Below are 18,613 nucleotides of genomic sequence, written 5' to 3' on the forward strand. Positions count from 1 at the left end.
CTTATTTTTCATTAGACGATAATGATGTCATTGTACGCATGCTTTGCAACGTCAAACTCCCTCTAATATTGTAAACAGTGGAATCTGTTTGCGTCGATTGTAATTTCACTTACAAGAAGCAATTATAGAAAAAAAATCTTCAAGGGAATTTTTTAAAGATTTACAATATAGTACCTTATTCAAAATATGGGTTCGCTCTCCGTATATTAAAAGTGAATTTGCGTTCGGTGTACTTTAGCTAGAATTTATTATAAGCACGGAAAGTTTAACACAAGTATTTTTAGTCTTGATTTAAATTAATGAAATATTTATAAATACAAAACGAATTATAAAAAAGTATAGTTCATCATGTGCATATAAAGTTATGTGACATTTTTCTTTTCTTTCAGATGATATATATACACTTTTAGAAAATTAGTTATTTGGTATATACAAAACACCTAATGGCCGTGTTGTTCAGTATAATAAAACACCTAATGACTGGTTGTGCGGGTAATAGCAAGTTTGTTGTCCCTTCGCATACCAACTATTGCTATCGGCTTTGCCTCGACCAATAGTCGGTACCTCAGGGACAGCAAACTTGCTATTACCCTCACACCCAGTCAATAGGTGTATACTATTTAAAGATAAAAGAAAATAAGTGTTCTTCGATCTAGAAATGGATTATGTAAAAAAAGAAGATGTGGTATGATTGCCAATGAGACAACTATCCACAAAAGACCAAAATGACACAAACTTTAACAACTATAGGTCACCGTACGGCCTTCAACAATGAGCAAAGCCCATACTGCATAGTCAGCTATAAAAGGCCCCGATAAGACAATGTAAAACAATTCAAACGAGAAAACTAACGGCCTTATTTATGTAAAAAAAAATGAACGAAAAACAAATATGTAACACATAAACAAACGACAACCACTGAATTACAGGCTCCTGACTTGGGACAGGCACATACATAAATAATGTGGCGGGGTTAAACATGTTAGCGGGATTCCAACCCTCCCCCTAATCTGGGACAGTGGTATAACAGTATGGTCGGTTCAGCATTGTCTGCTGATATAACACAAATCACGATTTAGCTCTTGTATACGCAAATAACTAGCATCCATTTTGACAATAATATAGTAAGAATTTCAATTTGCATTTCAAACATGATTGCCAAACTGAAATACGTTTTAAAAACCTATTTACACTGCACGCGTCTCTGCCTTTCCGTAGTATTATTACTCCGTGGACAATAATCGAAAACATTTCTTATTGATAATGGCAGCTATCGTTGTAGTATCTTCACAGTGAACAAATGATATATATCCATGTATGCAGAAGTCAAGTATTTTTACAAACTTCAATAAATGTTATTTAAGAATTTGAAGTTTAAGAACCGTTGGTCCTAGAAAAAAAAACCACGGTTAACAAATAGGAAGACGTCATATGAAGTGTAAAATTTGTAAGAATGCAATTGACGTAGCACATCTGCAGAAAAGCACTTCTTGCTAACTTAACTTTGAAAGGAATGCATTATTTCTTCCTTAACAGAGGTCCTATAGTTATCTTTAGGTCCTGATATGCTTTTAATTTGCGACTGGGCGTAATTAGTCATCCAACATCACTATACTTTAGTTGAATATGAATAAATAAACTTAAGGTTTGGATACATATTTTACCCAAAGTCACATTCACTCGAACATAAATTTAATAGATTTTTGATATTACATCACAAATATAAAAGATGCACCAAATTCTCAATTATAAATTGTTTTATGTTTTGCATGTTTAAAGGTTATGCTGATTAGCATACATATATCATAATATAATAATCGGCAAAAGTTTTAAAAGACAACGACTAATTTCTTACTGTAACAGATAGAGTTCTTCGTTTCTCATATTGACTTTTTAATTTCAATTTATCTAATTTATATTTTTTTAAATGCTGCACTTTAAGATGCATATACACGATTCTTCGATGAAACTGTTCTCGTATCACAAGAATTAAAATAATTGGTTTCTGTGTTTCGTCAAACTATAACCTTTGTGTTTGAAAAGGTGAATAAAAACTGAATAAAGGAAAGATTGAACATAACTATCTTCACCTGATAGGTGCAGCATAACTGTTTTGTAATAATTGAAAATGTACAGATTTCATCATAGAAACGGAAAAACCGGTTGGAATAAATTCATAGAATGGCAAAGTACTGCTGTGAATATCTTAAAATTAATCAATGAAAAATTCGTATACAAAGATAGAGACATAAACTAAGAATTTCAAGTCACCATCTTATGTTATTTATGTGCAATTCTAATGAATCGGAGATGACCTCATTTTCATCATGTTGGGAATTAAGTGACTATAAGTGCAACAAAGAAAACCATGATTCGACACCACGGCAATACAATATATCTTTATCGCGGGTACAGTAACTTTGTGTGATGCTCTGTCATGTGTATTGTATAATATATTAGTCGAACTTGAACCTGATCTTTGCTGTTTAGTTTAAGGTTTACAAAAGTTGACCGACATTCGTTTCTAGCAAAAGTGACCACCACTGTGTATCATCGAGACCAAAAACTTAGTAAAGCAAAAACAATCAACCGTTATGTTCATTTCCCAAAATATCGTCCCCTATGACAAAACTTTATCTCGATAGTTTAGTAACATATAACATTTGGTCTTTACTTTCTAGTTCGTCGGTCATAGCCACTTAACATATTAACTACATGAGATGTTTTCGTATCTATAATTCTATCTTTGTCACGATATTGTTGGTAAATTGCAGACGTTTTTACACTATTTAATAATCTTAACTTTATCATGCATTTTTGTTTGTTCATCATCTGAGGTTGTACTTATTGCCTCAGTGAAGGTTAGACGTGTTGTCTCAAATGCATGTTAATGTTCTGTTTAAGTTAAGGTTATAAATCATTTTTGTTGTCTCAAATGCATGTAATTGTTAGTGTTTTGTTTCAGTCAAGGTAATAAATTGTTGTCAAAAATACATGTTCGTTTTCTGTTTCGGTTAAGGTTAGAAATTGTTGTCTTAAATGCATGTTACTGTTCTGTTTCAGTTAAGGTTAGATAAATATGCTGTCTCAAATGTATGTTTATGTTCAATTAAAGTTAGAAATTGCTGGCTGCATTTTAGTGTTCTGTTTCAGTTTATGATAGATATTGTTGTCAAAAATGCACGTTAGTGTTCTTGATTAGTTAAGGTTAAAAGTTGGTGTCTCAAATGCTTGCTAGTGTTCAGTTTCAGTATTGGTTGGAACTTGCTGTTTAAAATGCATTTAATAGTGTTTCTCACATACTAGTACTATATTTCCTAGGTGTAAATGTTTAGGGATTTTTAACTTATAGCTTCGTACTTTGTTTGGCTAATTTCAGTTTTTCTTCAAGCGACACAAATCGGTCTTTTGAAGGTGAAACTCGAGTCTGGTGTGCACAATAATAAACCTAGTATCTTTATGTTCTTTTTTTTTTATTAATATCAGATAATAGTTGTTCCGTTTCTCATTCACTGCGATTTCTGTAATAAAATGCTATATGCTGTACCAGCTTTCATGCAATAAAAGTGTATATCAGCTGAGTTATGCACCGTACACACAGGTAACGTAAATGAAAGCAGACAAGAAACCTATTGGCCTTACTTTAATGACATCTTTCTTTTCTTCAATAAGTACGATCTAACAAGTAGCTGTGGTAAGAAAAGAGAATCTTCATTCTTTTATATGAATTTATTTCAGTCTAAGGGTACAATAAACAATTAATATTTCTTAAGAGTTTTTTCGTATATTATAAACTACTATTGAAGTTGCACTACCACGCCGACTTTTATTTTACTATAAAACCTACATCTCATGAATGAGCTTTAAATGTTCATTTATTTTCTATATAATTGGTTTAAACAGTCAATAACTACTTGTTGATCATAAGATATGTAGAATTTACAATAAATCTATTTACCCGAGTAATTTGTGACTATTTCAATGGTATATATCAATAAATATATATAACTTGCATCGTAACAATTGATCTGGTCGCATTTTATTCCGACATTGTGCTGTGATTTAAACATTATGAAAACAGCTGTTTGTTCGGATTTTAAATCTTTTAAATAACATAATCAATTTTTTTTAATGAAGAATAAGATAGACTATGAATATTTTTGAAATGTGGTAAAAGTACACAAGTTTGGAGATTTTAAATATGAAGACAGAAGACTGAAATAATTTTGCGATTCAGAAGTGGTCATTATAAAAAAAGATTGCATGTTAGAGTAAAGGTAAGGTAAGACATTTAAAGTATTTTGATGTTTTAAACGGAAAATATTTGTCATTTTGTTTTTCAAGTGATGTCTAATCCAGTGAATTAATCTTATTTCAGACGGTGTTAATCCCTTAAGTTAAAACCATTGTAATAACTGTAGTCTGAATTCGATTATTTAGTTCGTTTTTATTTTATGTTGTTGTTTTTTTAAAACAACTGATTTTAATTATGAATAAAACTTTGTCTAATAATAGACAATAACTTCCATATATGAGGTGCATATATGAAAAACAAAAAGTAAAATGTGTATGATATGGAATAAAAATGGGAGAGGGGGTGGCTAACGGGGACGTTATAAACAATGAGTGGGATAATAACTGAAAATACCATGGCAAAAAAAAAAGGAAAACGATGAGTAGCTTTTACTACTTAATTTAAAATTATGCATATGAATTTATTTGAAAGAACATACTTGTCTGTTATCCAATGAGTGTTGTAACAAAGTTAATTATATGTCTGAAGTCATTTGTTTACTAAACAAAACAAGACCATTAAAACGTTTAATCCCGCTGCATGCAAATGTTTGCACCTGTCCTAAGTCAGGAATCTGAAAAACAGTAGTTCTCGTTTGTTTATGTAATTTATACGTGTTTCTCGTTTTTTATTTAGATTAGACCGTTGGTTTTCCTGTTTGGATGGTTTTACACTAGTAATTTTGGAGCCCTTTATAGCTTGTTGTTCGGTGTGAGCCAAGGCTCCGTGTTGAAGGCCGTTCATTGACCTATACTGGTTTACTTTTATAAATTGTTATTTGGATGGAGAGTTGTCTCATTGGCACTCACACCCCATCTTTCTATATCTATGAATGGAAGTCAATGTAAGACAAATTGATACATAATTTAAACTAAGCCAAAGTATAGGTATTCATAAGTAACTGCTAAGAAACTGTGTATTCATTCAACATCAAATACTTGTTATAATTTAAAAACTAGAATTTGTCTTCCATGTTTAAAATTTTAACAAAGTATTTTGATTATATGAAATTTAAAAGGAAACATACAATGCAAATAGCAGGTTAAACTAAGGTTGACCTATGATGTTAAACCAATGCTGAAGTAAGACATTTACAAAGAACTTAAGTTTATTTTTTAACAACAGTTAACCATGACTATACCAAGATTGCAATCTAAATCACATGTTGGACCACATCCAACACCGACTAAAATTATAGGAAACATAACAAAACTAATGATTGAGCAACATCACACCAACTAACACCAGGGGTAAACTTCTGTGCACTAAAAGCTTAAATATTCCCTGTTCTTAGACTGTAGCAATTGCATGTTGTTTATGGCAGATAAAGATTTTCAGAAATTTCGATTTTTAATGCTCTTTGTGTTTGATTGGACTTTCGAACTGTTCTTGTTCCAATAAAAAGAAAGAATCATTTCCCTAAGACTTTTGATCTGAATACCTTTATTGCAAGTTAGCCAACATCTGTATGAAAAACGGGAATTGTGGCATACAGAATACATTAAAGATTGCTGTTCGGTGGGAGTTGATCAAGGTTCAGTGTTGAAGACTGTATTTTGACAAATAATGTTTTTTTTTTTATATAAATTGTAATTTGCAGTCACATCTTCTTATATCTATATATAGCAATTCAACGACTGTAATTACGAGATAACTGTATTGTATTTTAAGCTCCGACGGCATCAATTGGGGATTTGATGGTCGCAAATTAAGTTTACTGGCGACGCGTTAGCGGAGACAGTAAACGGGTATTTGCGACCATCAAATCCCAAATTGATGCCGTCGGAGCTTAAAATACAATATTGTTATCTCCATTCTAATGAAACTGACAGAAAACAGCGTTAAAACATGTATTTAAAATCTGTCATATGCCGTTTGCGCTTGCGCGTACGTCCCATAGCATCAATTGTCAATTGATGCCATGTAAGAAAGTGACGTTATCCAATCAAAATGAACTTTACAAACGTTGTTGCATTAGAATGGTTAATCTCTACCCTATTATTAATTGATTGTGTTGCTGTGTATTGAATTTGTTATGCATTTCAAATAAATTAGGCCGTTAGATTTCTTGTTTTACATTTGTCAGACCAGCGCCTGTTATAGCTGACTATGTGGTATGGGTCTTACGTATTGTTGAATGCCGTACGGTGACATATTTTAGTTAATTTCTGTGCCATTTGGCCTCTGGTTGAGAGTTGTCTCATTGGCATTCATACCACTTCTTCTTATTTTAATATTGAAACATTAATTTTGTAAAGACTACAAAACAAATTTGATGATGTAGTTGTAACAAAATGTGTATTTAATTCGTAGCTGGCGCCAAAACTTGACTGTTGGGCGGTTATTATTACCACCTGTGAATATAAGTTTTGTACAGTTGTATATAAAATGCATTAAGAAGTGAATGAACGTTACTTGCAGTTATGAATTAAAATATAGGTACACCAAGATTTAGAACAAAATCGAATCAAACTGAAAGGTGCATCGATTCAATTCTATGCAATTTACTACACAAGTTTTAATAGTAATACTCTACTATTTGAATTGAATACTATAAAAGCTTTACAGCCTTGGTGGTCTCGTAGCAACGTGCTCGCCAGGAGTGTAGGTCATGTGTTCGATTTACGGCGTGAAAGAACCAAAAACTGACCGGACCTGAGTCATACAAATATATCTAGATAAGGTCACATGTCTTCCTGTTGTCTAATAAACTAGCATTTTCAATTTCTGGGTCTCCGTCGCGATCGAGTGTAAAGCTGGGGATTCATAGTCATATCATATTCACATGTTCTCGTCTTGAATATGCAATTAATTTGCCACTGGGCTTTGATTAGCAATGCATAACCCTCACATATGCATTTTTTTGGAAAAAGGCCCTTTTTAACGAACTTTGACCTATAATGGTTTACTTTTACAGATTGTGACTTGGATGAGGAGTTGTCTCATTGGTACTCATACCACATCTTTCTGATGTCTATATAAACAGTCTGTGAAAAATATGAACTTGAGCAATGCCAAACTAAAAGTATCGACGATAGAGGATCAGAAGTGTGGAAAACACACTTTATACCAATATCTAAATTGTATGTTAAAACGTATGGAAAATATCACGATTTAACCATTGGTAAAAAGCAGAACCACATGTGTTATAAATAACTGCATAGCTATATGTATTTTGAATATGCCGTGTTAAATGGTCCCTGTCCTTAATGACTGATTGATTATTGGTTGCTGGACCTTTTTGATGATGAAATCGACAAAATACGGACAAATGATTTCAATGTATAGTCCAGCGGATAACTGAAATATTTGTTTTCGTTATAATAAAAGGATGAAACTTGACATAGTGAAAGATCAAATGGCATAACAAATTTAAACATAATAGATGAACACATATTTAAACTAAATTTGAGTGTTTTTCTTTCGTTTAATATGCTTATACAGAAATAACACTGTCATTCTTATTTTACACGGCTTATCTACTGTTTCGGGGTAAAAGAAAATTGAATCTAAACAATACATATCACTAATAATAATATTCATTGTGAATGCGTACAGTTGAAGACATGTGTATTTGTATGGTTTTGTTAGTTTCTTTCTTCCTTTATTACCCTTCAAAAGGTAACCCAAAAATGACGATTGTTGACTAATTTTAGTATTTTTGCTTATTATCTAATAAAAAATGTTATGAATAGGAAAAATCTGTTAACAGAAGAAAAAAATCATCAGAAATACACACGATCTACATAAATACCAAACAAAACGCTATGGCCCTTCAGGATTTCAACGACAATTTTATAAATTTCGTGTCCGTCTTCTGATTGTTCAAAGATCCTCTCCTCTGAAATACTGATCTGATTACAAACAAACCCTAGTGGGACTAATATTTATAGTATCTATAGTGTAAAGTTTGTTTATTTCCCGGTCAGTCAATGGCTAAAAGTTTTTAAAAAAATAGAGCATAAGAGTAAAAAGCATGGATTATCATATATCTTGAATACTATTATATGATAAAGAAAAATAGCAAAGTATTGGGAGGGGGGTGCAAATATGTAAACGTCAAAATCTAACTACTCCCTATTTGCACGATGACTCTTTGTGTAATTATTGCCCTAAAATGACAAGCATGGGCTTATTTTTGTCTCTTGATTATATATGAGATGGATAGATCTTCGGAAGGCTAACATGATCAGCAATTCAAGATTTACTAAATAGCGAATATGACTGGAATCATTGGAAGCCTCATTAAGGAGTTATTGACCATACATGATGATACAGAACATTTATTTTACTAATGATAGTGTTTTTGTTTAATATCTAAAAATTTAATAGATAGGTAAATAATAATCAGAAATAGAATTCATGTCAACAAAAATGCCACAACAAAAACAATGGAATGACCCTTTAGGAAATTATAGCCTTAAACGATGATTTTTTTCTTCAAATTTTTTGTCCTCAGTCGGGAGCAGTTTTTCACAATTTGTTATCTTGTATAGCTGACTTTACGGTAGGGGTTTGCTCATTGTTACATCCACGTTATTTGAACTCTGGTAGATAGTCGCACGTCTTTTTTAGATGAACATGAAAAACAGAGACATTTTTACTAAGCAAATCATGATGCCATGGCATGGAAAGAGCTGTATAGTCAATCTCAACTAAACAAGTAAACACATTCATGAATAAACAAAACGCTATTTTAATTATTGAATATTAAACAGAAATGATCAGAAAATATGATCATAACTCTAATTAACCAAATTCCATCGACATAGACAGATGTTAAATGTTATAGTACTTAGGATTTACAATAGGCAAACTGAAATAAATGTTAGTACTTAGGATTTACAATAGGCAAACTGAAATAAATGTTAGTACTTAGGATTTACAATAGGCAAACTGAAATAAATGTTAGTACTTAGGATTTACAATTAAAGGTAAACTGATATAAATGTTCTTTTGCCATAGTTTACTTTGGTATATCAACATACATGTTATAAAAAGACATTAAAGTTTTGAAGACATTTCTTTAAGTCTCCATTTTACCACGCACAGTATACCACACCTCAAAAAACAATGTGAACGGTGAGAATTTTAATATAGATTAAGAAAAGTCAAATAAATATTTACATTCTCACGGTCTCTTGTAGTGCATGTATCATTAAATATTGCTTCTATTCAGTACATATAAGAAATTAGGAAGTAACTTGTTTAACATGTTTCTATAATTCAATTCTTCGATTAGTTATTCTATAAATATTTAATGCAAACAAAGTCTAAATACAGTATTTTAATTAGTCTGGAAATTATAAGATGCATGTTAGCGACAAAAGATTAAAAAAAAAATAGCCAAAAACGATCCACAAGTTTGAAACAATTAGCGAACAAACGAAAATAATGATCTAAAGAAATACACATCGTAGCGGAAAATGTCAAGTAAATACTAATGTGCACTCTCCTTGGACTTATATCTAAAGACGAAGTGTCTAGATGTAAAAATATAGATGTCACAAAATCAACGTGATACTCTCGAGTTATTCATAGAAATTTATAATACAGTGTACCTGGTGTTATATAGCTATAGACCGATGTACCAATTCAATGTTGTTATCTCCTTAGAAAATGACTTGTAAATTATCCCCTATTGATGAACAATTAATTAATTAACAAGAAACAGTATTGAATAGCCATAATAACTGTATATGGTCTACAAATTTTCTCATTTATCAAATTTTACGACCGTGAAGCCTCTGTTTCGCTTCAGAAAATTATTCAGTATTTAATGCATTTATAGGGCAAAGTAACTTATTTTGTTACAAAGAGATCGCAACTTGATAACTGTATTGTTTGTTTGGCGACAACTAGCTGTACAGAAAGAACACATTTAGTTTCCCAATAAAAAATAATTATTGTTCGGTTTCCCTGTTACGAGTTTGCTTCTGCGAAATTATTAACAAAATGCTGACAATTTCATGTTTACCGTTTGTTTGTTCAAAGGAATTCATATGTAATCTTCAAGGAGCCTTATGTTTTGTTTGCACTTATATATTTATGCAACAGTTACTGTAGTTTGTTCATATCTCATAAATCAACAAGGTGGATTACAAAAGCTTACGGAAGTGCATGAACTGCAAACTGAAGAGAGACCGAATGCGTCGACATGATGTATCATCCGTCATGCTAGCTGCAGAACCGTAGCTCATAGGTCCTTATGTTATTTTTTGACTATTTGCGGACCATATGTTATTTTTTGACTATTTGCGGACTGGACTATGGTCCGCAAATAGTCAAAAAATAACATAAGGACCTATGAGCTACGGTTCCGCAGCTACCGTCGTGCAAATCCACATTCATTTATAATTTATTGTTTTGGTAAAATTGCGGATGATACGACTTTTCTCATAAATCTTTGGCTGTAAACCAATGAATAGTTATCACACAGAACATTATTTGACTCCTGGAATTGCAAAAATGTGTCTTACATCAAAAAGCTTAATTAATATCACGTCCCATCAATATCACTCATCACCAAAGTCACTTATTTTTAAGGAAGTAACCAACGTCCCTTCACAGAGGTTCAGTTCGTCATTTGATGTGTAGTATTTTTGTTGGCGACACAGTCCGTGTTAGACATTTACTTTTTATGCAACAGTTTTCCGATATTGTCAATTTTATTTTTTAAATGTTTCATATTAAGATAAAATAGATAAAACGTAAGAACAAGATCGATAGGAATTATACAAATAACTAATATTGGCAATACAATTAAAAGTTAAGAAACATTGAATGTAGATATATATGTAAGACAATAATTTTGTATTATGTAAATTCAGAAATTATTGCGATGTTATTATAATGCGAAAAATGCGACAGGGTTATGCATTAATTTAAACTCTCATTTTGGACATGACCAACCTATATAACGCACAAAAAATAATTGTATATTAGTTTGTGTTGATGATTCGAATAGTGAATAATAGGCCAGTTTAGGTCACCATCTGTTGACTTTGATGACAGAGTACAAAGCTAGCGAAAATTAATAATTTTAAATTGTTAAACATAAAGTAAACAGCTGTATCACATTGATTAAAACTGGCTTGTTTGTTGTTTTGAATGTTCATTGAGCCATTTTTAATTAGCTTATTAATTTGTAAAGAAATACACATGTATTACTTTGTAATTACTTTCAGGTAAGTTAAGTATAAATAATTGCCGTGTGAAGCATACTTTCGAAGGACAAATTTAGAAATTCAACTTGTCTTTCGTCCTCGTTATTTTTTTTTTGTGTAGAATAATGTCAGCGTGCTAAAAAAAAATGGCATTCAGACACAGGCACTTGTCTAAAAAAAACACCTATATACCTTAATATAACACGTGTTATATCAAGGAATATAGGATTTTTTTTTGAGACAAGTGCCTGTGCATTCAGACTAATAAGAATGTCAAAATTATTGACGTATCAATAATGCAATATGTCTGCGGAATAAACAAATTTTGCTACAGAGATTGCTTTAACCTTAACCATGTTTACATTTCCAATTTATACGTGGGGAATCAACAGTCACTATTAAGCGTTAAAAGGTTCACACCTACATACTGTGTAAAAATACTCTTTTAAACGTTTTTAAATCTGCATGAGTAATAAAAATAAATGAAGATTCCTGACCTTGTTTTAGCTTAAATATTATCACAATATGTGCAAAATCAAAACTGGTTTATGTGCCAAAATGACACTTGACGAAGAAACTTTGGCATGACATTTTGGAAGGTAGTTTTTCTTTTTCGGAAATTTTCAAAAAAAAAAGTTGGATTTGTTTCCTCTCTATTTAAGGTATTTGATATTCCTAAATGGAACTGCAGTTCTCGTTTTTCTGACTACATAGTAAAGTATGTATGAGCGTCTCTTCCTATTGGTCAAATGTATAACTTGATTTCATTTAATAAAAAAAAATCTATACTGGTACATATTTAACCATGTTGTAAAGAAATTTTGAATATGATGACTTTGTATTGAATTGCATTTCGATATCAAAGTTTAAAAGAAAACAGCATAGGACATTTCGGGCTACAACACAGTTGCCAAGTTAAACCCGAGCTACAATATTCCTACTGATAAAATTGTTAGACCCCGAGCCATCTTATTTAACAAAATACCTTGGAAAGGAATTTAAACATAATAAAAATATGAGTGATTATATGAATATTTGTAATTTGTAAGCAAAGACATATGCATCAGTTTAAAAAACTTAATCGACTAAACAAAGAAGTGCATTTGATCTGAATGTAAACCTATGAATGCATGTGGTTATTATCATAATATGTATGTATCTCTAATAAACTGATTATATTTGCTTAAGAATGAAGTATAATCCCTTTTTTTTTAAATTATACTCGGAATTTGATGCGACTATCGTACAAGTGAGGGGTTTGGCGCTGTGTGGCCAGGTTTAATCCACCATTTTTTACACTTGAAAGTGCCTGTACGGGTCGGTAGTGTGGTGGTTGTTGTCCATTTGTTTGATGTGTTTTGTTGTTTGGTCTTGGGATTTTATTGCGGACTTTCCGTTTTGAATTTTCCTCGGAGTTTTTGTGATTTTACTTTTTAGTATTTTATTATTTCAGAAAAGGAGTTGAACTATCAAACTATTTGATGTAGAGAAATGCTGAGAGATATTGGTTACGGAATACTGTGTTTCCTGTCCATTTCAACGTTTATGACTGTCGTGTCTACAGGTAAGTAATTCATTTTATGACAAATTAACAATTAATGTCCACATTAAATAGGTTATATATTGTTTCTAATAGGTTTGCACTTCACGAATAAAAACACCCTTCACATTGAAATTTTATATTTTCAATTCCAAAAGATACAATTGTGATACCATATTTTGAGAAACTGATAAGGATTTCCATTTTCATTATAATACCTTTTGAAGTATTTACCATTATGGAAATCACTTCAAAATCCATTTGAACATGCAGTCCATTAACCCTTCATATATATATAATGGGTAGTAGTAACATATCATCCATCCTGATGCATTGATATATCTCATGTATAGATTTTAAAATATGTCATTAAAGTTTCAACACTTGAATAACATAATACATCCATAGTCATCTCAAGTAATTAGTTATCCTCATTATGGCCATTTCAACAATTTGACGTAAATCTAATCTTTGTTATATATCTGTATGTTGAATCCGTACTTTCCGGAAACGTTGTATTGTCTTAACCATGATTGTTGTGATGATTAGATGTATCAGCCTCTTTTGGCGTTTGCATCCAAAGTAAAGGATGATAATTTGAAAGTTCTTCTTTTTATTTGCAATATATATACTTCGTCTTTAGTCCCCCAAACCTAAGTCAGGTATATCACATGGTGGAGGAACCTAAAATCGAACAATTGGTACCTAATATTACAAAATGAACATATGAAACATTAAAATGAAGATAATTGTCAACAGTGCAAAACACGTGGTTTGACTCGCAACGTGAAGGCAGAAAATGGCCGTCGATGTGTACTTGGGAGAAAAGTCCCAGAGGGACAGGACAGAAGTTTAATTTGAAACCAACAGGGCCGTATATTATTATTCTTTGCATAGACAGTCCTCATCTATATTTATTTATGGATCCAAATACAAACAAAATTATTCCAAAAGTGCATATTAACCGTTTAAAACCAGCGTATATTCGTGTACCAAATCCATGTGAATATTTTATGGATCGTGTTATAAACAAACAAGATACCGTGGATACTGCGTCAACAAGTCATGATAATTTGATTAGTGAACAATCTAGCACAAATAACGAAATTCAAGAAGTGCCAAATCTCCGTAGATCAACAAGACAGAGACAAAAACCTATTCGATTCAGAGACGATTATTTTGTAACATCAGGCAATGAAACAAGCTCTGCGTCAGACGGGACATTATTAAAAGTGAAAAGATTTTTAGCAAAGAAAAATCACGATGGAAATACTCGCTACCTTGCGCATTTAATAGGGGAACCGGCGCAAAACGCAATTTGGATCGAAGACAATCAGTTAGGACCAAAGGCGCGTGCTTTATTGAAGTCGAGACCACCTCCGATTATTCCGTAAACGCATGTCTGTGAGATTTATCTCGTGACAACGCAATCAGAAGGCTGAATAAGACATATTTTGCTGTGAGATTTATCTCATGCATATCGAAAGTTACAGAACAAGATACAATTTACTTGAACTGTTTTGAAGTACATGAAGTAATATCATTTATTGCAAACATATGTTGAAGATGTTGGGTTTTTTTTGTCACAGAACTGTTATTTTTTTTTAAGTATTTCAACTATTTGAATATAACGACATACAAAGTTTTGAGAAAAGTATTAATTTTTCTTTTTAAAAGTTTCCATTTGAAAAGACTTTCATGTTTTGGCTCACTTAAGACAGTAGATTGTTTTATTACTAAAAAGATTAAAATGAATCAGTTAATTTTTTTAAATACACTGAGTGCGAAAATACCGTCAAAGTTCACTGTGTTGAATGATTTTGTTTTTTGTTGGTTCACATGTACATATGTTGATTAGATTAGATAGACCAGTTATCTTATTGGATTCATTGTTGTATTTTTAAGTAGTTGAGTTGCTAATGGTTAGTTTTTTTTTGGTATACCTCAACATGTGAAATATTTTTACAAGTCACAGAGGTAGAAGTTAATGTTTTGAAATGAAGTACTGCGATACTTAAATTTACTTGTTAGTAAAGATTAATGAAGATTTGTTTTGGTATGATAACGAACATTATGTATGACTGATTTGATGGAAATCCTAGCATTTAATTTTTTAACATGTCTGTGTACAGTAAGAAAAGAAAATCTGATTTGTGTGTAAGTGGTGCATTAGAGATGACTCAGAAATGAACCCTGGTTGATAGTCTTGTTCTGCTGAAATTTATTTGTTTCACTTTATTGTTTATTTTATCGAGAGAGTGTGTGTATGATAGGGATGGTATACCGTGAAAGTCGGCGCAATAGTAGATATTTTTTTCTCATAGTGTAACCTATAAATTTTATTCATTATAAGGTGTATCTAACCATTAGCAGGAGTAGGGACTCCACTGAATCTAATCTCGTACTGTATATCAATCACTTTTTAGCAAGCACACTAAAATTCAGTAAATGATAATATGCTATATTTTATAAGATTTCGCCGCATCATATTTATGTTAAAGTTAAAGAGTAACTAGCATTTGGTCATATGTATTTGTATTTACATGTCTGTGAAACATGAGAAATTAAGAGATGATGAAGTTTAAAGGAGCCTGTTATTTTGTATGTTGTATTGTTGTATATAACTGAAAAAAAATTTTTGAATCTTTTTCTTTTTGGAGTACGAATTCAACATTTTTCGAAAAATATGGGAATTTTTCATTTTTGGGCGGGGATGTTATATATCTGTATGTTGAATCCGTACTTTCCGGAAACGTTGTATTGTCTTAACCATGATTGTTGTGATGATTAGATGTATCAGCCTCTTTTGGCGTTTGCATCCAAAGTAAAGGATGATAATTTGAAAGTTCTTCTTTTTATTTGCAATATATATACTTCGTCTTTAGTCCCCCAAACCTAAGTCAGGTATATCACATCTTATTATTCTTTTTTGGAGAAATGGGGGCTCATAATATATTTTATTTGCTCATTTAAAAGGAAGACTTTTTTGTGGACGTCTTCGTACATTTAACTTTAACAAGTGATTACTACATCTGTTGATGTTTATTGTGAACGTTTTGTGTATTTTAAAATATATTCACCTATGTTCGAAGACGGCGTTTTGCATTTGTGTCGATCTGCATTTCATTTGCGCCGATGTTTTCTTTCATTTGCGCCGATTTTTTTTCATTTGCGCCGATTTTTGTACAGGTAAATTACAGGTGAAATGATATAGGAAGATGTGGTATGAGTGCCAATGAGACAACCCTCCATCCCAGTAATGTTATTTTTATTGATCGTTAGCCAGTTGTACATATGTTATGAATTGTCAATCATAATTATCATGTATATAACTGTTGTCTCCTGCTTAAAATCAAGAAGTAAAAACATAAGATAAAAGCACTTTGTTTTTACTAAAATGACGAATTAAAAAAAAAATTTATGGACGCCATCGTGAATCAGTCGTCGATTTCATTTAGGGAAAGCAATGGTAACCCGAAACATTGGGATAGCCATTTACCAATTGCAATGTCACTTGATTTGTCTTTATACTCTGTGCTCAGCCAATGTAAAAGTATGGACTTACCTGTAACTTACCTGTAAATCCAATTAGGAAAAATATAAAATCGGCGCAAATGAAAGAATGAAAATTTTCAAAATCGGCGCAAATGTCATATGCCCGTTCGAAGAAGTGCATATTGTCAATTTTAAAAACAAAAATTGTTCAGACTCAAAAAAACAAACTTGAAAGATTCCCACTGCTACTTTTGCTCAATAGGTGCGATTTGAGTTTGCTTTACCTTCATGACAGAAACGTTTTGCCTAAGGGACATGGGGTAGAAAATTCTTGGTATTTCGAAAAATTATAAGTTTTTACTAAAAGTTTGTTAACAATACTAACTTTCAAATATGCTACGTCTATTTCTTATCAGATCAGAAGTTTCTCATATTAGCAAATTGTGGATGAAAATAGTTATAAGTTTGATACAAATATCTACTTTTATTACACAATAACATTATTCGGTGAATCTACTTTTTAACCTGCATGATTGACACGTGTAAGTAGTATCAACTGATCCCAAACTCTTTATATTATCTTAAGTATGAATTGTTTGCCAAATGTTTGATCTTCTTGTATTCTATGACCAAAGTATTCTATCTTCTCCATCGGTTTGAATCACAAGACAAATATAATTAATCAAATCATCTGACCAAATCCAACCCTGTCCATATATCATTGCGTAAATTCAGATACTCATCGTTTGGTTATCAATCGTTATGTGGGATCTATAGATTGTATGTGCAATCAATGTTGAATTATTGTGTCTTATCTGATTTTAACTGTAGTATAAATTGTGTGTTCAATCGAAACTGATACAAAGAAAATAGACAAATATTGAAAAAATCAAAATGCTTGATTACAATTGAATAAAAAAAATCAAGTATGAATTATTGGTATTTAGTTTATACTGACTTACATGGATTTAAGGTTAAACATTCGGTCTATAAAATAGTAATGATCTAGTTTTCATAGCAAGGAAACACGTTCGTAAAATAATCTAAAAACTGTATCCACCCTTTCTCCCATTATCTTGATGAAACATCGGTTTATTATTCATACTAGAATTTAAAAAGTTCGAAACTATTTCAAAAAGCCTTCCAGTTTTAAATTAAAAAAAATAAGACATAATTGCAAAATGCGAATTGCAATTTTGTATTAAAAAGATTTTAACAACAATTCATAGCGCAATATTTCCTTTTCACTTTCAAGATTAGGTTTGCATTGATGAAAAACCCTTTATTTTATCTATTTAGACTCTCCTATATTCATTATCCAGTGGGTTTTACAATTAACGTATGCATTTTGTATCGGAGGTGGCATAAATTTTGTGTAAATTGACGTATCTAGTCATATTTGGGCTAAATAAGGAGAGTCCACTTGTCGCCTAAAATTATATTTTAAGTCGTCAATATGGATCATTCTACTTTTGCCAACAAAATATACCTAATGTGATAATATATCATAACAAATTGTACTCTTCTGTTAAGTGTAAAACATCGAGAGTTAAAGTTATCTTGTATAAAATTTTGGATACCATTCCAACTCATAAAATGTGGACTCATTTTGACTTGATGCCACGTTTAACCAGGGTTTTTGGGCTCTAAACTTTCCATTTATATGACAATCATATCATCTTCCATTAGCATTAGAAGTAAGAGGCAATCATTTAATCACGGATTTGGCTATACTTTTTGGACCTTTTGGATTATAGCTCTTCATCTTTGATATAAGCTTTGGATTTCAAATATTTTGGCCACGAGCATCACTGAAGAGACATGCATTGTCGAAATGCGCATCTGGTGCAAAAAAATTGGTACGGTACCGTTAATTTTATTAAAGCAACAATAGTTTGTCGATGATCATATATCATAAACTGATTTTGAATGAACTCCAAAGCGTATTTAGATAGACGGAAGTTCATAAAAACTGACAAATCGAACAGTACCAACAAGTAAAAAACAACTGCCATATTCTTGAATTGGTGCATTGATCTTCCGAAGAGATGATGGACTAAATCTGGTTTATAGCTAGAAAAATGTCATTCTGGTTTTGCCGTTTGATTAGGTACTTTC

The 18,613-nt window shown here is 31.6% G+C and overlaps 1 protein-coding gene across 3 annotated transcripts in view; it reads left to right on the top strand.

Annotated features, from left to right (window-relative positions):
- Window positions 1-18,613, top strand: part of LOC134714861 (neuronal acetylcholine receptor subunit alpha-10-like) — a 35,496-nt gene that overhangs the window by 7,532 nt on the left and 9,351 nt on the right. Inside the window, exons 1-2 of one of the 3 annotated variants that reach the window (XM_063576508.1) lie at window positions 4,047-4,282; window positions 12,914-13,024. In XM_063576508.1, the coding sequence (XP_063432578.1) occupies window positions 12,952-13,024 (73 nt within the window). In that variant the 5' untranslated portion in view covers window positions 4,047-4,282; window positions 12,914-12,951. Of the gene's footprint in view, window positions 1-4,046; window positions 4,283-12,913; window positions 13,025-18,613 lie in introns of those variants that run through there. The other 2 variants (XM_063576506.1, XM_063576507.1) reach the window with 2 other exon arrangements.

This window comes from Mytilus trossulus, chromosome 4, assembly GCF_036588685.1.
Source record: "Mytilus trossulus isolate FHL-02 chromosome 4, PNRI_Mtr1.1.1.hap1, whole genome shotgun sequence".
NCBI classification, from domain to species: Eukaryota; Metazoa; Mollusca; class Bivalvia; order Mytilida; family Mytilidae; genus Mytilus; species Mytilus trossulus.